The 24,185-nt window shown below is 42.6% G+C and overlaps 1 protein-coding gene across 1 annotated transcript in view; it reads left to right on the top strand.

The window, feature by feature from the left end:
- The window catches only part of EXT1 (exostosin glycosyltransferase 1), a 470,442-nt gene that overhangs the window by 426,198 nt on the left and 20,059 nt on the right, over window positions 1-24,185 (top strand). Inside the window, exon 8 of the mRNA XM_082257566.1 lies at window positions 11,371-11,460. Within this exon, the coding sequence (XP_082113692.1) occupies window positions 11,371-11,460 (90 nt within the window). The remainder of the gene's footprint in view (window positions 1-11,370; window positions 11,461-24,185) is intronic.

Here is a 24,185-nt window from a genome sequence, read left to right as displayed (position 1 = left end):
AGGGCCACCAATCGAGAGGCCACACATATGCAAATGGCCAGTGCAAAGGTGTTGATTAATGTATTCTCTGCCTAAAATGGCTGATAGAACACATAGCATAAAAAAACGTGCTGGAAATATGCAGAAAGGGGGTCTGCTGCAGAATACATGAAAGGGTCTTGCTGGGGGCTATAATAAAGGGTAAAGGGCCCTGAAATCAGTGGAAAGGGCATCTGGACCAGTGGCAAGGGCCCTAGGAGGGGGGTCAGAGGAGCCCTTCATGGTTTTCAACATCAAGGCCCTGAAGTTATGCCTCTGGGCGGAACCTAATCCATTGATATAACTGTTTTAAAAAAGGTACATTCCAGCACGTGCTGGGAATGTAAGGCCCCCCTTTGCTTGTGCTCCCAACCAAACTGAAAACAATAGATTTTAGTTCCACTTTCACTGTCAATCAATCCACCCACTGTTGGTGGAAATGGTGAAATCCATTCTGTGCAAACCATTTCCTATCAGAGAACAATACGCTGAGGCCCAGCCTCAGGTTACCTTGATTATTTGGACAGAGAAGGTAAGGGTTAACAACTCAATTTTTTTCATGGTGTTTTGAGACCAGGGACAAAGAAATTCTTCCAAAACCTTCCATGCTCCAACAGTAAAAATTAAAGTTTATCTTTGCAGAATGAGAGTATGGGAATGCAAAGCAGGTTTTGAAAAGCTGGAAGACACTAGATGGGGCTGGGTGTTACTGGGGGAGGGAAGGGGGTTCTGGAGCAGATAGGGGACTCTGCTTGGGGACAGGGGCGCACTGTGGGGGTTGAGGGCTCTCTGGAGGCCTGGGGGTACTGTGGGCTTTTCTGGTAGCTAGGAGGCACTGTGTGTTAAGGGATCTGCAAATGGCTGAAGGCTCTAGAGAAGGGGGCCACAGGCCAGTGGTTGCGAACCCATGCCCAAAGGAGATTTCACTTCAAGTTCGAAACAAAACAGGAGGCGAAGGGAAGTCCCCTCTTAAATAGTTATAGACTGATGATGTTTGTTTCCCACTGGGAGGGTTTCCCTCAATACTTGTTCAGTAACAACTAAAATTTTGGATTGCTGGTGACCAAGACAAATAGGCACATACAGCAATAAAAACCTTGAAAGTTTTTTGACCCTAAACTCTCCCCCATCCAATATGAAAAGATAATATCCTGTAAGCTCCTCCTGACCTGAAGAGAGCGGGTGTTGTATACTTGTTGAAATGCACATCAAACGTAGGTCAACCGATTCCCATCTTCCCAAATAGTAAAGTGTGGATGACAATTCTGAGGTTCAGTTTGACCCACTTTCGTTTGTCGACATGTTCTACTAGTGAGATAAATTAACCTTTTGCATGCATTAGAGCTGCTCTGCATTTGACATTTAAAGCCTGCATTGGGTTTTTAGTGCACACTATTATTTAGCTAGTAGATTTTAATATTTTTATTGTATGGGCTTTAATAATGTAGGGAATATTGGTATTATTTTCATGTTAATAATTTAGCACTGAAATGAAGTACATTTCTGATCTTTTAATTTTAATAATATGTGACGTGTGTCTGGAATCAGCATAGAAAATGCAAGATAGCTGCACTATAGCCATCAGTCTGCAGTCCCCCTTTGCAGCACCATGGCCTCCTATAGAATCTGTTGTGCTGATGGTGTGTGGTTGCCATTACCATTTGTTTTATTTCAAGTGTTTCCCCTTCCACTCTGAGTCATAAAATAGACTTGGTCGGCCGTGATTAGAAAGAAATGCAGAATTTAGTATCTTCTTTCCAATAAATCTCAATCTTCTGATTCCTGTCTTGGCGGGATGGATACATTTGTCAACAGCATCTCCAGGCGAGACATGTCCTGAAATCCATTTTAGTAGAAAGCTTCACTTGTGATTACAGGGCTGAGATGGAGTGACAGGCTGTCTGTCACTCTGCCAGACATCTGGTCAATTCTCCAACGCTAATAAATGGAGCCTAGATGTTTTCTTGCTGCTCTGAGGGGTGCACGCTGTTGGACTCTTAAAGGGTTTTCTACTCAGCCCCCTCATTAAAGAATTTGTAAACCTCAGAATTTTTTTTTAAATGAACACCTGAAAGACAAACACATAATGAGCTAGTATGCATAGCTTACTAGCTCATTATGAAATACTTACCTTAGAACAAAGCCCCGAAGTGCCGACCGCTCACCTCTCTCATGGGTGACATGTTGTCGCCCTTCTTCCGGGTTTGCGGCATCCGGCCATCTGATTGGCTGGAGCTGCGATGACGTCACTCCCGCACATGCGCGTGGGAGACGACGGTCACAGCACGGGGCTCTGATGGAACGGCACGAGCGGCCGTTCCTTCAGATCGCATGCGCCAGTGATGTCACTGGCTGCATGCAAAGTAAATATCTCCTAAATGGTACATGTTTAGGAGATATTTACAGTACCTATAGGTAAGCCTTAATATAGGCTTACCTATAGGTACAAGTTGCAGAGGAGGGTTTACTTTTTAAACCATTTGTTAGCCTAAAGTGATACTAAAGTCTTGTTTTTTTTTTTTGTATATTAATAAAGATTGGTATACTTACCTGCTCTGTGCAATGATATTGCACAGAAAGGTCAGTTTCCTCCTCTTCTGGCAGTCCTCTGCTAGCGCTGTCAGCTTCTCCCTCCTTTAGTAAGCCAGGTGCTAAGGAAGCACTCATGTATGTGCACTCCCGAGCTGGGCTGTGTGTGTCCATAGACACACACAGCACCAATAAGTCATGCCCCTCTCCTTCCTCACAGGAGTTTGAGGAAAGCAGTTGTAAAAACAGGAAGTAAGGGGAGCAGTGCTTGATCAGTGAACTCATTAAAGCAGAACTTCATCCAAAAGGGGAAGTTCTGTTTTAACTCCTCCTCCCCCCTCCTCTCCCATATTTGGTATGTAATTTTTTTGGGGGGAAGGGGTGAAGTAGGTACCCAGCCTCTTTCACTGTGATAGCCTAGGACAGTGATGGCGAACCTTTGTACCCCAGTTGTTTTGGAACTACATTTCCCATGATGCTCCACTAAACTGCAGAGTGCATGAGCATCATGGGAAATGTAGTTCCAAAACCTCTGGGGTGCCAAGGTTCACCGTCACTGGCCTAGGAAGTCGTCTGGGACCTGTCACAATGCGCAGTGGGCAGCTGGCTGTGAAGCCAAAAGCAGCATAGCCAGCTGCCCACAGTTAGGATGCTGGTGCCGGGAACCCGAAGGAAGTTGAATAACTTACCCCGGGTGAGGAAGGCGCTTAATCCCTGGACAGGTAAGTGTTCTGTTAAAATTTCAAAAGGTAGGGTAAAAAAGAAAACGTGGTATCACAAACACAGATCAATATAACACTGTCTGAGCCTTGGGTGACATTAAAGCGGTTGTAAACCCTAGGGGAAAAAAAAAAAAAAACCTGCAAGACAAAGGCATAATGGGCTAGTATGCATCGCATGCTAGCCCATTATGTGTAACTTACCTTAGAACGAAGCCCCCACACGGACCCCCGGACATCGCTGCGGGCGCTGCCATGATCCCTCGCCGTCTCTTCCGGGTTAGGCGGCTCCGGCGCGGTGATTGGCCGGAAGAGACGGTTCCGGCAAATGATTGGCTTCACTCCCGCGCATGCGCGTGGGAGTGATTTTCTGGCAAGCTCCTGGCAAATTAATTGAAGGTCCCCCTGGACCTTCAGAGCGCATGCACCGCTCGCGAGAGCGGCTGCATGCACTGTAAATATCTCCTAAACCATGCCGGTTTAGGAGATATTATTTGTACCTACAGGTAAGCCTTATTATAGGCTTACCTGTAGGTAAAAGTGCCAAAAAGTGGGATACTACCGCTTTAAGGCCCATTTCACATGGGGTGGACTCCATTCAGCAGATCCACCTGTTTAACAGGGGATTTCTCTGCTGATCCCCACTGAGCAGGCTGGTGACAGGTCCATGTCCGCTCCCCTATGCAGAGCAGACACAGCCCACTCTCCTCTACAGGGCGGTCGGAAGGAAAAGGACCACTTGTCTGTTTCTATACGATTGTTATCCGATCGGTCCACATATCCCAATCTGTCTGTTTTTTTACAGCCCTGATCGCATCAGATGCCGGCAGGTGTCAGTGGACAGCCGCCGCTCTATAGAAAGCAATGGATGGTCCAATCAGCTCCGCCTAAAAAACTTACAGGCGGACCCGATCGGAATGTCCATGTGAAAGGGTTGGGTGGAATGGAATTGGACAGGTTAATTTCAAGGCTGAAAATAACAATAAATAAGAGGGACCCTGTGTGCGATTCTTTTATATCTGCTCACTGATGTAAACGTTGTAGTCGGCAACATTTTGTATTGAAAACAACATAACGCCTGTAATTTTCCATTTATTCTGCTCTGCATGTAGAACGGTTGTCTCTCTCTATAGCTCGTGTGAGAAGTTATGAGTAAAAGTTAAGAATAAATGAGCTTATTGGAACATTCTGGGCTCAGGGACAAATAAAGTCAGCCCTCGAGAAACAGGTCAATGTTTGAATCATCTTCCCACACCCCTAGGCCACTTTTACAGCACCTTTTCTATGACTGCAGGCTTTTTGGCTGCTAATCAGACAGGGTGCAGCCTGCTTGGCCGTGGAGATGTTGGCACCCTAGCTCAGGTCTACATGTCTTTTCCCCAGACCTCTTCCTAATGAGATGTGTTCAAAGTTTTTTTTTTTTAACCCTCCAATACTGCAGCATTGTTGAGACATTTTACAGGCAAGTCCACTGCTCATTTCTAACATGGTCCGTATGTTATATATTCTACTCTAACCAACATAATAACAATAACTGTATCACAGCCATTTAAAGGAAGACTTAATGGTTTGGGGTTGGTTTTATTTTAATTTTCTTTAAAGTTTGCTTAAACTGATGTTTTTTAGGCATTCTGCACATCGACGGTTTGAGGCTTATAGTATATAAGAATAAAATCATGGCGGATTTCTTCACCCGTGAAGTCGCAAGTGGCGTATACAGCCAGCCATAGTGAAATGTTGTGCACGGCTTGGGGTGTGCACTAATGCTTTTCTGCATCAGCATTTAATACAGACATATACATTTGCCTTATTCCCCAACTGCAGTCATTTGGTCTAAACACATTTTATTTTAAGTCCTGACTATACCAGGTCAAGAAAGTATAAACCCAATTCCAAAAAAGTTGGGACACTGTACAAATTGTGAGTAATAAAGGAATGGACTAATTTACAAATCTCATAAACGTATATTTTATTCACAATATAATAAACCGGTAGATAACATATAAAATGTTGAAAGTGAGACATTTTGAAATGTCATGCCAAATATTGGCTCATTTTGGATTTCATGAGAGCTACACATTCCAAAAAAGTTGGGACAGGTAGCAATAAGAGGCCAGAAAAGTTAAATGTACATATAAGGAACAGCTAGAGGACCAATTTGCAACTTATTAGGTAAATTGGCAACATGATTGGGTATAAAAAGAGCCTCTCAGAGTGGCAGTGTCCCTCAGAAGTCAAGATGGGCAGAGGATCACCAATTTCCCCAATGCTGCAATGAAAAATAGTGGAGCAATATCAGAAAGGAGTTTCTCAGAGAAAAATTGCAAAGAATTTGAAGTTACCATCATCTACAGTGCATTATATCATCCAAAGATTCAGAGAAGGTGGAACAATCTCTGTGCGTAAGGGTCAAGGCTGGAAAACCATACTGGATGGCCGTGATCTTCGGGCCCTTAGACGGCACTGCATCACATACAGGAATGCTACTGTAATGGAAATCACAACATGGGCTCAGGAATACTTCCAGAAAACATTGTCGGTGAACTCAATCCACCGTGCCATTCGCCTTTGTCAGCTAAAACTCTATAGGCCAAAAAAAGAAGCCATATCTAAACATGATACAGAACTGCAGGCGTTTTCTCTGAGCCAAGGCTCATTTAAAATGGACTGTGGAAAAGTGGAAAACTGTTCTGTGGTCAGACGAATCAAAATTTGAAGTTCTTTTTGGAAAACTGGAACGCCGTGTCATCCGGACTAAAGAGGACAAGGACAATCCAAGTTGTTATCAGCGCTCAGTTCAGAAGCCTGCATCTCTGATGGTATGGGGTTGCATGAGTGCGTGTGGCATGGGCAGCTTACACATCTGGAAAGGCACCATAAATGCTGAAAGGTATATCCAAGTTCTAGAACAACATATTCTCCCATCCAGACGTCGTCTCTTTCAGGGAAGACCTTGCATTTTCCAACATGACAATACCAGACCACATACTGCATCAATTACAACATCATGGCTGCGTAGAAGAAGTATCCGGGTACTGAAATGGCCAGCCTGCAGTCCAGATCTTTCACCCATAGAAAACATTTGGCGCATCATAAAGAAGAAGATGCGACAAAAAAGACCTAAGACAGTTGAGCAACTAGAAGCCTGTATTAGACAAGAATGGGACAACATTCCTATTCCTAAATTTAAGCAACTTGTCTCCTCAGTCCCCAAACGTTTGCAGACTGTTATAAAGAGAAGAGGAGATGCCACACAGTGGTAAACATGGCCTTGTCACAACTTTTTTGAGATGTGTTGATGCCATTAAATTTAAAATTAGCTTATTTTTCCCTTAAAATTATACATTTTCTCAGTTTAAACATTTGATATGTCATCTATGTTGTATTCTGAATGAAATATTGAAATTTGAAACTTCCACATCATTGCCTTGTGTTTTTATTCACAATTTGTACAGTGTCCCAACTTTTTTGGAATCGGGTTTGTATTTACAAATATAGAAGAAAATGGTGATAACCAAAATGAACTGATCAAGTGGATATTGATTGCACAAAAAAGCACTAATAGTGCTGTGCTACCTCTTACTAAAAATTGTGAAATATATTAAATTAAATAATTAAATTTATGTGAATATATAATTTGTGGGAATCTCTTCCGCACTGCAAGCAGCAAACAAAACGTGTGTACGTAATCAATGTGAAATGAAAATAAATATTGCGCTCAACAATAATATTCACAAAAAAGTGCTAAAGTGCATAAATATATAATAAAATGAATAAAGACTGGTAAAAAAGTCCAACAATGCTTAAAACCATTAGTAGCTAAAACCACAAAAATGGATAAAAGCACAAAACCAGCTCATATGCATAAATAAATAAATAAATAAATAGTCCTTTAGTGCTTGAAATCCAGCTGATTAAAGAGGTTGTAAACTCGTTTAAATGTTTTTTTTTTTTTTTTTTTTACAACCTGAAAGACAAAGACATAATGAGCTAGTATGCATCGCATACTAGCTCATTATGAAATACTTACCTTAGAACGAGCCCCCGCCGTGCTGCTCACTCACCTGTATGACGGGCGACATGTTCAGTCGCCCGTCTTCCGGGATCGCGGCATCCGGCCAGCTGATTGGCCGGAGCCGCGGTGACGTCACTCCCGCGCACGCGTGCGGGAGCCGACGGTCACGGCACGGGACTCTGAAGGAATGGCACCAGAGGCCGTTCCTTCAGAGCGCATGCGCCATTGACGTCACTGGCTGCATGTAGACATATGCCGGTTTTCGGTAATTCGATATATCGCGGTATTGCATAGCCACGGTATTGTTATTGTGGCATTTTTAAAATACCGAGTTTCTCTGTCAAGTCTGCCTGACTTGTGAATTGATACATTTCAGTGAGCTGGATGACTCATTCACTCACTCAGCTAACACCTTTCAGCATTAAGTCTCCTAACTATAAACAAAAATGATTACATTTGTATCTTTTCCTTCCCTCTGCCAGGGAGAAAGGAAGTTTAACCTCTTAAAGACTGGATCTTTTTCTGACACTTGCTGCTTGCAAGTTAAAATCAGTTTTTTTTTGCTAGAAAAGTACTTAGAACCCCCAAACATTTTATATATTTTTTTAGCAGAGACCCTACAGAATAAAATGGCGATTGTTGTAATATTTTATGTCACACTGTATTTGCGCAGCAGTCTTTCAAACGCAATGATTAGACTTTAATGAATAAAAAAAAAAAAAAAAAACGTAACAGTAAAGTTATCCCAATTTTTTTTTTTTTTGTTACACAGAGAATCGTGAGAGAATCGTGATCTTTATTCCAAGCTAAAAAATCGTGATTCTCATTTTGGCCAGAATCGTGCAGCTCTAATAAATATATATATACACACACACACGCCTAGCAGCCCACATTACATTATTATATAGCCATCAAGCAGTGTCTGGCCTACCTGGTGATGACTGGTCCTGGCGCTCTGATCCGATGGCCTGGTCTTTAAAGGGGCAAATCCTTGCGATCCAGAAGTGGTTAAACCTGCAGGAGGACCGGTGTTTTTATCTATTAATGACTTTACTATTGCTTTAGGCCTGGTTCACATGTATGCGGGTTGGCGGTTCACATGTATGCGGGTTGGCGGCCCACATTTGCACAGGCATAGCAGCCCATTGATTTGAACGGGCTGCTATGCCCTCATTTTCCGCAGAAAAAAGGTGCATGCAGCATTTTTTTTAAATTCAGTGGCCTTGAAATCCATCCTGCTTTTGCACCATGCGACTAACCTGCAGTTCCTGCTCTGGCAAGCTTTCTGCATTTTTTGTATACGTGGGCACGGCATTTAAAAATAAACAGTTTGCGTGTGCAGCAACGGCAGGTAAGTCGCATGGTGCAAAAGAAGGATGGATTTCATGGCCACTGCATTTTTTTAAATTCTGCATGCACCTTTTTTCAGCTGAAAACGCAGGCATAGCAGCTCAAGCCCATTCACATCAATGGGCTGCTATGCCTGTGCAAATGTGGGCCCCCAACCCGCATACATGTGAACCAGGCCTAAAGCAATAGTAAAGTCATTAATAGATAAAAACACCGGTCCTCCTGCAGGTTTAACCAATTAATGACTTTACTATTGCTTTAGGCCTGGTTCACATGTATGCGGGTTGGGGGCCCACATTTGCACAGGCATAGCAGCCCATTGATGTGAATGGGCTTGAGCTGCTATGCCTGCGTTTTCAGCTGAAAAAAGGTGCATGCAGAATTTAAAAAAATGCAGTGGCCATGAAATCCATCCTTCTTTTGCACCATGCGACTTACCTGCCGTTGCTGCACACGCAAACTGTTTATTTTTAAATGCCGTGCCCACGTATACAAAAAATGCAGAAAGCTTGCCAGAGCAGGAACTGCAGGTTAGTCGCATGGTGCAAAAGCAGGATGGATTTCAAGGCCACTGAATTTTAAAAAAAATGCTGCATGCACCTTTTTTCTGCGGAAAATGAGGGCATAGCAGCCCATTCAAATCAATGGGCTGCTATGCCTGTGCAAATGTGAACAACCAACCCACATACATGTGAACCAGGCCTAAAGCAATAGTAAAGTAATTTATAAACAACACCTCCTTCAGGTTTAACCACTTCTTGACCACAAGGATTTGCCCTCTTAATGACCAGGCCATCGGATCGGAGCCGAGCGCCAGAACCAGTTATCACCAGTTAGGCCAGACACTGCTTGATGACCTATTTTAGGCCTGGTTCACAGAGTCTGTACTGACTGACTATATAATAATGTGCATAAGTGAACCAAAGCCCCTAAATTCAGCAATGAAATTGAAGTGAGGTGGAAATTTAATAATTTAAATTTAATAATAGAATACCGTGATAATACCGTATACCGTGGCAAAACCTTAATCAATTAATCGCAGCATGAAAATCTGATACCGTCACAAGCCTAGCTGCATGTAAGGTAAATATCTCCTAAACGGTACATGTTTTGGAGATATTTACAGTACCTATAGGTAAGCCTTAATATAGGCTTACCTATAGGTAAAAGTGTCAGAGGAGGGTTTACTTCCTCTTTAAACAGTTAATCGCAGCAATGTTTAGAAGTGTAGACTTGATAGAAGTGATAGGAAACCTCCGTGGATGATCTGTTGTGTTTAGTGGAGACACAGGAAGAAAGCCAAGGATACATTGAGCCTTACCAAGGAGGGGAAACCGAGTGATCTGCAAGTATCCCGCCTATAAACACCATCTACAAAAGCTTTGGATGGAACATTAAAATTCAACAGATCATCCACGAATATCACTGAGTAAGGTGGATTAAAAGCATACTTCAAACCTACCAATTCCAACCCTCCTTGCAGGATATTGGGTAGGAAGACCTTCATCATGCAATAACTTCATGACACAGACAGTGATAAGAATGACCTGGAGTTATTGTGGATACTAATGCTGATTGCGACCCCCTATAATCAAGGGGTCATATCCTTCTGGTAAGGAGTATTTGATAAGAGCACTGGGTGAAGGTGTGGAGGTGAAGGTTTCATATCACTTCTATCAAGTCTACGCTTCTAAACATTGCTGCAATTAACTGTTTAATCACCTTGATTTCAAGCACTAAAGGACTTTATTTATGCATATGAGCTGGTTTTGTGCTTTTATCCATTTTTGTGGTTTTAGCTACTAATGGTTTTAAGCATTGTTGGACTTTTTTACCAGTCTTTATTCATTTTATTATATATTGTATTTACAAATCACTATGTATTGATTTTAAGGGAAGCCTCCTAGGCTTGATTGGCTTTTCTCTACATTTGACAGGTGATCAACTGAAAATGTAAAAATAAATCTAAATCCCATCACTAATATATCATATAAGCTTTAGCACATTCATTTCAAAAGTTGTTTAAATCTGCAAGTTTCCTGCCGTGAAGGTCCTTATTCAGGCACTTCCTGTTTTTTGGGGGACAGCTGTCTCAGTTGTGCCCCTACATTGTCACGCTGTGTCATGCACTGATGATGAAGTTAACTAGGTGCTATGTAAACACAAATTTCACAGACATTGACTGAGCTTGGGAAGATGTTTCAGAGCAATGAAGTGCAGCAGACACCGGAGGGAGTGCATATGGACAGCAAGTGGCTGGAAAAAAGGCTGCAGAAGTACAGCAACACCAATATCCAAAAAAAATGGTTAAAAAAAAAAAAACATGGCAATTGTTTATAATATGCAGTGCTGTTTCATTCAGGAAAATAAATGTAATTTATTTAGGGTTTGAATTTACTTTACTACTGTTTTCACCGCATAAAGCCGAGCCGCATAGTTAATGTTATAAGTCCAGGTGATGCCCTATCAAAGTCGATTACTTTTTAATATGCAGTCAAACATGGTTGTAAAAGTGATGACTAGTACAGAACTCTTGGGGGGGAAAAAAATCTCCATGAAAATAACATTTTAACTAACCGCCCTAAGACAAGTCCTCATATCTACCTTGGCTAACACTAGTATTGTCTATGGATATGTGAAAATAAATCTGACCTGGAGGCACAGAGGTTAAGCCATATCTATTATATTTCTTGAGACTTTTTCTAAATGAGCCTATTTTTTCTCGCTTTATCTCATCAGGTCATGAGCAGCCGTTTTCTGCCGTACGATAACATAGTGACTGACGCCGTTCTCAGCCTTGACGAAGACACAGTACTTTCCACAACAGAGGTATGTGTGATTATATCTGCTGGCACTTAGAGCAAAATGTACCTTACCTCTACTGTTTATGTATTATGAATGTATGCACTATTAAAAAAGAGCTCCACCCAAACAGCTGGAAGACGTAACAAAGTATTTTGTTCAGGAAGAACACTAAATGGCCACAATGAAGGGAGGAGATGGGTACATTTAATGGCTGTCAAAAGGATCCTGTATCCTGCAGTCAGTGATTGGCAAAGAGTGTCAAAGGGTCTGATGCCAGGAACATTGTAGCAGAGTTCATTATTGTATCATATACAGTAGATAGCAGTCCACTACTCATTAAATAAACTGGAAATAAATTCTGCAGGTAGTCCATTCTAAAAATGATTTTGCTTACATTTGTAATCTTCTACATTGACAATTGAAGTGAAGGCACCTGAACTTCCAACACCAACTTCATTAAAAAATCCAATTTTATTGCTCTGTAGGGATTACAATTAAAGAAGAAAAAAACACTTACTGCAATAATTTCCCTATCTCTGGCACTGCCCTTCACATATTCACTGCCCTAAGATCCAACATCCATCCTTTCCAGGTAATATGATGTCCTGCATCGTTCTTCCATTTCCTGTGAGCTCAGGGCACCAAGGACCCTCCTCTGGGTATGCATCATGAAGCCACCTGGGCTCACAGGAATATGCGTTAGGGAGCCTAACCATGTCATTGGGATGACCTGTGACATCACAAAACCAAACTAAAGACACTGCTGATTAAGGTATGTTGGTGCTACACTGAAAAGTTGGGCCTGAAGGGTTTTGGATGTTTTCTACCTAATTCTATCTCCTTATTTATTACCATACAGCTTCCAGCTATTCATCCTTTAGGCATTCTGTTATTGGAACCTTTGCCTTCATAGCAAGTGCAGGCTTATTCATGCATTAAAGTCCAACTCTGGGCAAAAAAAAGTTTACCTTTGCAATGGGGCTGTGTCGGCACTGCACGGGTGCATTGCTTGCTTTTGTCTAGGGGGATTGAAGAACGGAGATATTCTTACCTAATCCTCCCCACACAAGACAGGCCTTTATGGCTCCTGCCCCCCCAGTCTTATGCGGTGGACTGTTCCTGACGTCATCACACCCATAGAACTACTCTTGACGTGAGGCTGTCAGGAACAGTCCACCACTGGATCGTGGGGGAGCACCGTTTGCAGGTTGAGCGAAGGATCGGGTGAATATAGGCTTTCTCCAATTCCAATTGTTTTTGTCCAATAGACAAAAACAAGCAGTTGACCCGTGCAGGCATGGCCCCACTGCATGGGAAAACTTTTTTTTTTTGCTTAGGGATTGGCTATAACAAATAAGTCTACCCACAACTGATATTTTCATTTTGGATTGGGAAAGTCGACCTTTTCTGATGTACCTTAGAGACTCCAACAATAGAATTTCCCAGCAGTCGTTTCCATCTCCTCCCCTCGTAAAAGGACTTTATTCTTTTTGGCAGGAGCAGTGCCCATATAAGTGTTTCATACTCTGGAGATTGAATAAGGGAGTATGATAGCATATTTTGGCATTGTTGCAGCTTTAAAAGCACAGGAAGTTTCATAGAGGAACTCTTACCACCAAAGAGAGTCCCTCAACTATAGAACCCATCAACATATGACTGAACCTCACCAGAAGGAACACCTATGAGAAATATCCCTTTTGGCTTTAAATTTTACCCCAAATATGCCAAACAGTGCTTGTAGGAATCATTATGTATGCCGACAGGTCCCATGCATACAGTGCGCTCTGTCTGCATTTGGCTGCAGAGGTTTAATATTGTCAGTGAGATTTTTATGGAAAGCATTGTCCTCTAAGCTTTGTCTTGAGTTATTTTGTAGCCTCGATTCAATGCTCGCAATCGCTCAAAAACAATAGTTATGTGTTGCTCATATCTTCTGACAATTTACAAGTGTATGCAATTATAGTGGAACCACCAGGCACGTTTTTCAGCCCTTGCAGAAACCTTCTTCCAAGATAATTAAAGTCACATTGACTGAGCAGTTCTGATTTTCTGCTTGTTTATTTTCCCAGATTCTAATATGAGCTGAAGGACAAAATCATGACATCCATTGAAGTGTGAGCGTTGCTGAGCAGTGTTCTCTTCGGCCCCTTACAGGATTTTTTTTATTATAAAAAAGCAGCTTCAGGCATCCAGGATCAGTGAACTGTTAGTGCTGTGCAGGAAACCTCATTGCCACCGAGCTAATGTCACTCAGTCCACTAAGTTTAACTTTAGAGTTTAACAGCAGTCAACAGGTTATTTGTCTACAATACCACATCACATAAGGGAGTGATGCTTAAAGTGAAGAAGACATTTTTTGCCAGTAGCAACCAGCCAGCCATCAACTGTTTTTTCTGTAGTTCGGGTTTGAAACTGAAACAAGAATTCTGCCTGGATGCTACGGACATCAAAAATTCATAAATAGTAAAAAAAAAAACATCACAGTGGCACAGTCCCTAGAATTCATAGTGTCATATACATTCTAGAAAAATGTCCGTGCCTGCAACAAATTTATGTACCTGTTGGGTACAGGTACATGCATTTAGTGCATTGTAGATGGTGGGACAGAGGCTGCTAAAGTGGGAGTAAAATCCCATGCATAATTTTTACCATTGTAACTGGCTCCATTTAGGAGATATTTACTGTACATGCAGCCGGTGATGTCAGATTTACTCTGAAGAACAGCCAGTCCTGTGCCGTAAACGGTGGCTCCAGTGCCCATGCGCAGGAGTGATGTCATTGCAGCTCCGGCCACTCACTCAGCCGGAGTCCACGAACCCGGGTGAAGATGGAAGCCTTGTCAGTGGTGACATTGTGCCCCTGGAAGGCTTCGTTCTTAGATAAGTTTCACATATTATGCTAGTGTACGATGCATACTAACACATTATGACTTTACCTTGCAGGTTGCAAAAAATAAAAACAGTGGGTTACTACCGCTTTAAGCCCAGGGTTGCCACACAGCATCCTTGGTTGCTATGACACAGTTGACTGCACAGCATCATTGGTTGCTAAGATGCTATCAGCTGCCAGCATCATAGCAACCAATGCTTTATCACCATACCCATTCAGTTGCCAGACAGGAAATTCCTGTCTTTGAACAACTATAGCCGTTGCCATATTTAGGTAATGATGTCAGCCAGCATCCCCTGTCTCTTTGTTTACATTCAAATGTCAGCTCAGAATGCATCCTAGCAACCCACTAGCCATGAGTGGGAAGCTATGATCATTTCCCAGCACATTCATGACCCAGTCTGAGCACTGACATCTCCGTACGCCAACTCAAAATTAGTCTTCATTACCACCATATTTCCTGATCTGGCAGTAATCCGTTTTGAATTTGTTGCAGCCAAGTAACACAATTTAGAACTACCTGAATCTGTCATACACATAGCAACTCTTATTTAAAAGTTTCCAGTGCTTTCATGAGTATGGCACAGGCTGTTTTAAAGGGACTTTACTGCCAGAAAAGTGCTGCAAATGCTTTTTTTGAATATTCCCAAGTGTGCCCAATTATAACTGCACATTCCAGTAGGCACCAGAGTTTGACCACACGTTCCACTGTACACGGTAATCTCAGACCTGGTCAGGCACACCTCATCTTTCTTTCGTCAAACCTTGTTTTTCTCAGCATTACAAATCTGCATGGGGACGCTTGCAATGAGAGTTGTGACCATTACGCATTCCTATTCCTGCGTGGAGTACAGGAGTTAGTGATCAGGAGCTGCATTTTCACTAAGAAAAGCTATTTTATAAGCAAACTGCAATTGACAATAACATATATGTAGTGTGCAGGGAACATAGTACATCTCAGAATTTGATAAGAACAGGATTTTTTTTGGTACTTATCAAGCACAACAAAATGCTCCTGATTGTATAATAAACATGCCAAAAAGGAGCAAATAAGGTTTACATACATTGGGGCTGATTTACTAAAACTGGAGCGTGCAAAATCTGGTACAGCTCTGCATAGAAACCAATCAGCTTCCAGGTTTTATTGTCAAAGCCTAATAGAACAAGCTGAAGTTAGAAGCTGATCGTCTACCATGCACAGCTGCACCAGATTTTTCATTCTCTAGTTTCAGGGTCTTGGCAGTCTTTTTATAGCCTAGACCAGTGATGGCGAACCTTGGCACCCCAGTTGTTTTGTAACTACATTTCCCATGATGCTCAACTACACTGCAGAGTGCATGAGCTTCATGGGAAATGTAATTACAAAACATCTGGGGTTCCAAAGTTCGCCATCACTGGCCTAGACCATCTTTATTTAGAGCAACAAGCCTTTTTTTCAGAGCCTCAGAGAGTTCGTTGCCATGAGGTGCCATGCTGAACTTCTAGTGACCAGTATGAGAGAGTGAGAGCGATAACACCAAATTGAACACACCTGCTCCCCATTCACATCTGAGACCTTGTAACACCGATGAGTCACATGACACCAGGGAGGGAAAATGGCTGAGCCTAATTTGGACATTTTCACTTAGGGGTGTACTCACTTTTGTTGCCAGCGGTTTAGACATTAATGGCTGTGTTGAGTTATTTTGAGGGGACAGAAAATTGACACCATTATACAAACTGTACACTTACTACTTTACATTGTAGTACTGTACTACTTTACATTGTAGCAATGTGTCATTTCTTCAATGTTGTCACATGAAAAGATATAATATTTATAAAAATGTGAGGGGTGTACTCACTTTTGTAAGATACTGCAATTCTCAATGGCCTCTGGCAGCCAGATTGCAAAGCAAGACTGCAAGAGGCCTGTAAACGCCTATAGAATCCCTTGAAAAAAAAAAAATAGCCCCCCACCCTTTTTCTTTTTTTTTAATCATCGATGCACTTCCTGAAAATCAAATCAGAAAAACACGAATTGCCTTTTCCCCCTCTAAGCCCTTTAGGATCCTCCTTTCTAAATCCTGCCTAATGGATTTTTATTTTAGCATTTTATCAGAAATATTGTCACCTTCTGCTGGTGACAGGGCATTTTTTTCAGCCGCTAATTGGGCTCTTGATTTGCATACAGCACTTTCTTATAATGTCACCAGAAGCCGGAGAGAGACGGTGAGAGGGGGAGAAAAGAGCTCGTTCCGTGCTATCGGCTCATCACGTCGTTCCCTGCAAGCCTGTCCTCTGAAGCATTTATTTCACTAATTAATGTTTTGTGAGCTCTATCTTCCATCTCGGGTGCAAAGATTGGATTATCCAGAACCAACACAAAAGTCGAGCGTTTCCCATGGAACCAAAGATGTTTGCAAATGCCTAGAATGCGATGGAATGATTACACCCAGGAAAAGAAAAGAACACAGCAATTCGGTCCTGTAGGCCAGAGGAGATTGCATTGTGTTAATTATAGGGATAGTGTAAGACAGGAAGTTTTCAGAATACTGAAGATTCTGGGGACGAGATCTCATTTTAATGAATTAGTCTATTAACCAGGATAAAACTATAATATAGTGAGACAGGGCAACCATTATAACTCCCACACCTTCTTTATTAGAAGTCAAGAAGAAGGCTCTTTTTTTGTGGTGTTCTAGTTTGTCTGGTTTTATCATTTATTTTCTATTTTCAGTTTAGCATTATCATATCGTTGTACAAGAGTAGCTGTATAGCCATAAATATATGAAAGGCCTAGTAAACCCCATTAAAGGTTGGGTGTTTTAAAAAGGAGACTATAATCCTCTTATGCCTTGTTTCCACTAAGTGGTACGGTACGGTACGGTTCGGTTCAGTACGGTTCGGAACGGTACACATTGCGTTTCCACTGCCAATAGTACCCTTTCATGATAGGCGTGGTGTAGCAGGAAAGCTGTGATAGACGATTCTCTGTCAACCAATCAAAGTTCTGCAGAGTGTAGCTCCACCCTGTTGGTACGGTACTAATGTGCTTGGTACCCCAACGAAAGGGTACCAAAAAAGTGGTACGGTACGGTTCGGAATTAGGGTACCATTCATAACCTCCTGCCATCCGCGCTACAGCCTATATACGGCTGCAGCGCGGACTCGAATTTTCGGGGGACCGTTTTTAAACGGCCTCCCAGTGACACGCCCCCCACGCGCTCCCGCGAGCGCGCATCGGGGAGAATCTGTGTCGGCCGTGTCCCTTGGACACAGCCGATCACAGATCGTGGTGAATGGCCAATCACAGCGGCCATTCACCACGTGATCAAGCCGTCCAATGAGAGATGATCTCATATGTAAACATATGAGATCATCTCTCATCGCCGGCGCTCCTTCCTCACACAGAGCCTGCGTGTGAGGAAGGAGGGAGAGCTGCACAGCGCCGGGGACACAGAAAAAAGTAATCAGGGCACCGATCACCAGTGCCCTGATTACTAGAGGTACACCAAACACACCTTCAATGCCCACAGTGCCCACCATCAGTGCCCCTCATCAGTGCACACAATCAGTGCCCATAGTGCTGCCAGTCAGTGCCCATCAGTGCCTGCTCATCTAGGCACTGATGAGCACTGACTGGCAGCACTATGGGCACTGAGTGTGGGCACTGATGGTGCTGCTCATCAGTGCCGCCCACCAGTGCTCATCAGTGCCACCCGCCAGTGCCCATCAGTGCCGCCCGTCAGTGCCCATCAGTGCCGCCCGTCAGTGCCCATCAGTGCCGCCCGTCAGTGCCCATCAGTTCTGCCCGTCAGTGCCCATCAGTGCCACCTCTCAGTGCCCAGCAGTGCCGCCTCTCAGTGCTCATGAGTGCCGCCTATCAGTGCTCATGAGTGCCACCTATCAGTGCTCATCAGTGCGGCATATTAGTACCTCCTCATCAGTGCCACCTCAGCAGTGCCCATAAGTGCCACCTCATCAGTGCCCATCAGTGCAGCCTATCAGTGCCGCCTCATCAGCGCACATCAGTGAAGGAGAAAAATGTATTTATTTTCAAAATTTACTCGCAAAAAATAAGAAAAACTTTTTTTTTTCAAAATTTTCTGTCTTTTTTCTTTTTTTTTGTAAAAAATAAAAAACCCAGAGATGATTAAATGCCACCAAAAGAAAGCTCTATTTGTGTGAAAAAAATGATAAAAATTTTATATGGGTACAGTGTAGCATGACCGCGCAATTGTCATTCAAAGTGTGAGAGCGCTGAAAATTGGTCTGGATGGGAAGGGTGTTTAAGTGCACAGAAGGCAAGTAGATAATGGAAACGGCATAAATAGCGTACAGTACCGTACCAGAAAGCTCAGTGGAAACGAGCCATTAGTATGCATGAAAATCAAATTATACTCAAGATGTTAACAAAACTGGGATAGAGAACTTAAAAAGTAATAGAATGACTGAAATACTTACCCTTCCTGTAGAAAATGCTGCTCTGGGTTCCTACCAATGCTTGCAGCATGTCTAAAGACTTGAGCACGCAGTCACTTGAGCTCTGCTTAAAAGGGGACTTGTAGTTTGGCTAAGAGGCTTAGCATACTTGATCATTATGGCAAACATACCCTTAGGTTTGCCCTCCTTCAATTCTCAGAGCTGAATCCTTAGCTGATATCTACCAACCATCATCTTCTTTCTATTCAGCCACTAGATGGCCATTGATGTAAATCTTTTACATGCTAGCTAGAATTATCACCCAGCCAATGCCAGGGTGGACATATAAAGTCTCTCCTCTGCCAAGGAGCACTACTTCCTAGCTTTTTTTTATTTTGTTCCACTTTAAGGTGAGGATTGGCAACCTAAAATCTGAACATCACCTAGAACAGGGGTCGTAAACTCAGTTTCATCACATCAACATCAGCATTGTTTGCCCTCAAAGGGCCAATTGTATTTGTAAGACTAGATGTTCAGTTCACCCCACCCTCCCTTACATCACAGTGTACCTCCCCTTACCTTGTGCTGCTGGGACGGAGTTGCAGTGTATGAAGGAGGACCAGAGGAGGGCTGAAGTCAGCTGTCAAAGTCTGCTGAATACTGAGACCAGGGGAGGCAAAGATGAGGGGGTGCTGCAGCTGCACAGAGAGGTGCAGGATCTGTAGGAGGAGTTCTGTCATTCTCTCTTCTGCCAACCACTGAGGTGGGTGGGGGGCAGAGCCGAGCCTCTTCGCCGCTGCACAGAGAAGTACAGGATCTGACGGAAGAGTTCTATCCTCCTCTGCTTCCAACTGCTAATGGGCTATACACACTATAAGATTTTCTAAAGACTTTTTCCTTTAGATTTACCAAAACCAGATAATATGAGGTTAAACCTAAACACTTTCAATTTGTATGCAATCTGGCAGGCCCTTGCACGACCTAGAAAAGGTAAATCTGAAGGAAAAAGTCTTCAGAAAATCTTATAGTGTGTATGGCCCTTAAGACAAGGTGTTGGTGGAGACGAGGGTGTGCCGCAGCTGCAGGAGAGGTGTGAGGGCCAAGAAAATGGCCTGGTGGACCGGATTTGGCCTGCAGGCCTTGTGTTTGACACTTGTGCTGTAGAGGGAGCAATGACAACTGTATTTTGAACAGCAAACAAGTAAAAATGTAAGTCGCATCAAAGTTTACTTGAAGATGATAGTTACAGTTACATAGTTAGGTTGAAAAATGACATCGGGTTCAACCAAAAAAAAAACAGTATTGAAAACCCAACCATACAATCCCATATACACAATCCTATACCATTGTTGATCCAGAGGAAGGCGAAAATAAACCCCAGCAAAGCATGATCCAATTTGCTAAAGCAGGGGAAAAAAATTCCTTCCTGATCCCCCGAGAGGCAATCGGATATTCCCTGGATCAACTTTACCTAAAAAAAATTTGAATACCCATTTATATTATGTACACCCAGGAAAGAATCCAGACCTTTTTTTACCACCTCTGGAGGGAATCTATACCACATTTTCACAGCTCTTACGGTGAAGAAACCTTTCCGTATTTGGAGATGAAATTGGTTTTCCTCTAGACATAAAGAGTGCCCCCTTGTCCTCTGTGTTGACCTTAAAGTGAACAACTCCACACCAAGTTCACTATATGGTCCCCTTTGAAAACAACAGCAAAAGAAAAGTGTATTTACTGATAGTACAGTGCAGTTGCCCTTAAAATTTGCTTGTAAAGGACCTTTTAGACCCATAGAGATAGGCGCCATTCGGATGTACAAACACCACTTAATAAAAATGCACTAAAACGTTAATCACTGGAAGAACCAGATTTTTTTACTTTTCTGACCACAATTTTGTTGGTCACCAAATTATAGCGACATCTCCATTACTAGAGCCTGTGTGTGTTTTGATCTGGTTTTATTTAAACAGTACAAGACAGTGACTTCATATTCTTATTTACAAGTCTATTCCCCGAAGTTGTGCCTGGCCATTAGTGCTGGAATTTTCATGTAACTTTGACAAGTCCAGTGAAGTCATTCTTCTGACAAGCTTCTTTTGCAGTTATATTTTCGTTATCTCAGCAGTAACTGTTGTGGCATTAATGGAATGCTAATCCAAAATGGATGTAGCGGGCCCATCAGAAGGCAGTGTACCATATTAAACGTCTCACTTTGGTGTCCTTCGTGTGTTTGCGCTGTGAATGCTTGGCTTCATCCCTTTGTCATTTGATATTTGCATAGTTCTTGTCTGCGCATCCCTCCAAAACACTATATAGACATCCATTATGTGGGTTGTATTTGCTACACGGTAGTCCCCAAAATGCCCATTCATCTTGCATTGACTAAAGATTGAGGTAAAATTGTTTGCTGTCAAAACACTTGCCAAGAGCATCATCAGAGCTTAAGAGGAAAGGATCCTTGTCAACTTGAGGCAGCCAATCGGATGGTAATCTATATTCTCTCTGTGTATTGGGGAAGCATAAGAAGGGACCATAGCTGTAATGGGAAAACAAATGTTTTTTCTTCATTTTTACGTTCGACCAATAACGAGGCTACCTCAGAAAACCGAAATCCAAGGCAAGTGGGGTATGAAGGGCAATGCCAGCCTATGCAGTGGTGTATTTTGGTTTTGTGCTGCCCTAGGCATGACTAATATTGCATGCCCCCCTCCCTCTCATATGTAAATTTGTCCCACTCCTTCCTTTTTAACGGATGTGACTCCCTCCACAATTGAAGGACTACAAGTCCCAGCATGAACCCCTGAGATCTCACGAGATGGGGGATGAGAGAGAGAGGGGGGTGGGTGAGAGAGGAGGGGGGTGGGTGAGAGAGAGAAAGAGGGGTGAGAGAGAGAGAGGGGGGTGTGTGAGAGGGTAGATGTGAGAGAGAGAGGGGGGTGAGAGAGATAGAGGGAGGGTGAGAGGGACGGCTCTAGCAACCAGTGGCCAATAGAGTCTCAGGTGGGGGGGGGTGGCTTTTTTGCTGCCCCCCTGCAAAGTGCCGCCCTAGGCCTGGGCCTTGTTGGCCTAGGCCAAAATACAGCACTGAGCCTATGGTGTTACTGCAGTTGTAATGTCAACCGCTGGGTGCTCTTCCCAACATTATCTTTTTTTTACAGTGGATATAAAAAGTATACATGCCCCTGTTAAATGTCAGGTTTGTGTGATGTTAAAAAAAGGAGACCAAGATAAATCATATCAGAACTTTTTCCACCTTTTAATGTGACCTATAAACTGTACAACTCAAGTTGAACAACAAACTGAAATATTTTAGGTGGAAGGAAATAAAAACTAAAATAATATGGTTGCATAAGTGTGCACACCCATCAACTAATACTTTGTTGAAGCACCTTTTGATTTTATTACAGCACTCAGTCTATTTGGGTATAAGTCTATCAGCATGGCACATCTTGACTTGCCAATATTTACCCAGTCTTCTTTGCATAAACACTCCAAATCTGTCAGATTGCGAGGGCATCTCCTGTGCACAGCCCTCTTCTGATCACCCCACAGATTTTCAATCGGATTCAGGTCTGGGCGATTCCAAAACTTTAATCTTCTGGTGAAGCCATTCCTTTGTTGATTTGGATGTATGCTTTGTGGTCGTTCATGTTCAGCTTTCTAGCAGAAGCATGAGGATTTTGTGCCAATATTGACTGGTATTTGGAAGTGTTCATAATTCCCTCTACCTTGACTAAGGCCCCTGTTACAGCTGAAGGAAAACAACCCCAAAGCATGATGCTGCCACCACCATGCTTCACTGTGGGTATGATGTTCTTTTAGTAATGTGCAGTGTTGTTTTTGCGCCGAGCGTATTTTTGGAATTATGGCCAAAAAGTTCAACCTTGGTTTCATCAGACCATAACACATTTTCTCACATGCTTTTGGGAGACTTCAGATGTGTTTTTGCAAAATTTAGCTGGGCTTGGATGTTTTTCTTGCTTCCGTCTTGCCACTCTACCCCATAGCCCAGACATATGAAGAATATGGGAAACACCGTAGTAATGTCACTGGAGGGGGACCAGTGACATTACTACAGTAATCAGTGCTAAAAATATGCACTATTACTGTACTAATGACACTGGCAGGGAAGGGGTTAACACCAGGGGTGATCAAAGGGTTAAATGTGTCCCTAGGGGGTGCTTTTTAACTCTGTGGGGGATGGGCTTGCTGAATGAACACAGAGACCTGTGTTCCTAAATAGGAGGAACACAGGATCCCTTTGTTCATAACTGACAGAACAGTGTTTACAAAGGCAGACCACTGTTCTGTCTCCACGGGGAGCGATAGCTGGTGCCCGGCACCAATACCAGCCGCCGGGCCCGCTAATTGGCTCCACCTGTAGCCAATCGGTACATATGCCCCCACTAGCGGGCCCGCGAAATGTTGTACAGAACCGACTTGCCGCAGTATATGTACTGCTGGCAGTCGGCAAGTGGTTAATTATGAACACAGCTACATCCCCAGTTATAAGAGGGTGTGCACACTTATGTAACCACGTTATTTTCTTTTTTATTTATTATTATATATATTATTTTTTATTTTCCCTAAAAGATTTCAGTTGGTTTTTCAATTGAGCTGTACAGTTTATAGGTCACATTAAAGGGGGAAAAAATTCTGAAATGATTTATCTTTGACATTTTTTTTTACATCACAGAAACCTGACATTTTAACAGGGGTGTGTAGACTTTTTATATCCACTGTATGTATCACCTAGTAAGCTAAATATGCTTATTGCATTACCCTCCTCAGTATGTATGTATGATACTTATGAACATTCAAGTCTATGATGTGGATACAATCACCTTCTACCTATTAAAGCGGTTGTATACTCAAAAAGATGAGCCTGTGCTGTGTCTAGAATGTTGCTTTCCAATAATTTTTATTAATTTTAAAGAACATAGGGTAATATATTACATTACAAAAACATCATAATAAGCATGTTTGGTGATTTACAACACCAATTGTTAATAATCAGTTCTTAATGCATAGAACATAATCTTAATCACAATGCCAGGTGGACATGGGGGTATTCCCCACCTGGTCTCTCAATGTGGCCAGGGGGTTTCACTCCCCCAGTCCACCCCACGGAGCGCCCATAATACAGCAATATTCATACTAGATAACCAAAGGAGGATATTTAAAAAAAAAAACAAACCCCTGGTTGCCTTTCCAACCCCACTTAATGTTAAAACGTAAACCCTATTGATAAGAAGAAAGAATGTGAAGAGAAAAAGATGGATGTTGAGTTGGTGCTGCATCTTGAATGTTGAGTGTAGTGATCACAGAGTAAAGATGCCCATCTCACATGTTGTTCATCTTATATTGTATATAACCAATGGTTTAGTGACCAGACCGAACTCTGCCTTAGCAGACCACCTCCCCAAAATGCCAGTCACTGACAAGAATAAGTAGGC

The sequence above is a fragment of the Pelophylax lessonae genome, assembly GCF_965119305.1.
Source record: "Pelophylax lessonae genome assembly, chromosome: 5".
Taxonomy (NCBI): domain Eukaryota; kingdom Metazoa; phylum Chordata; class Amphibia; order Anura; family Ranidae; genus Pelophylax; species Pelophylax lessonae.
This window is presented reverse-complemented; position numbering and strand designations above follow the sequence as displayed.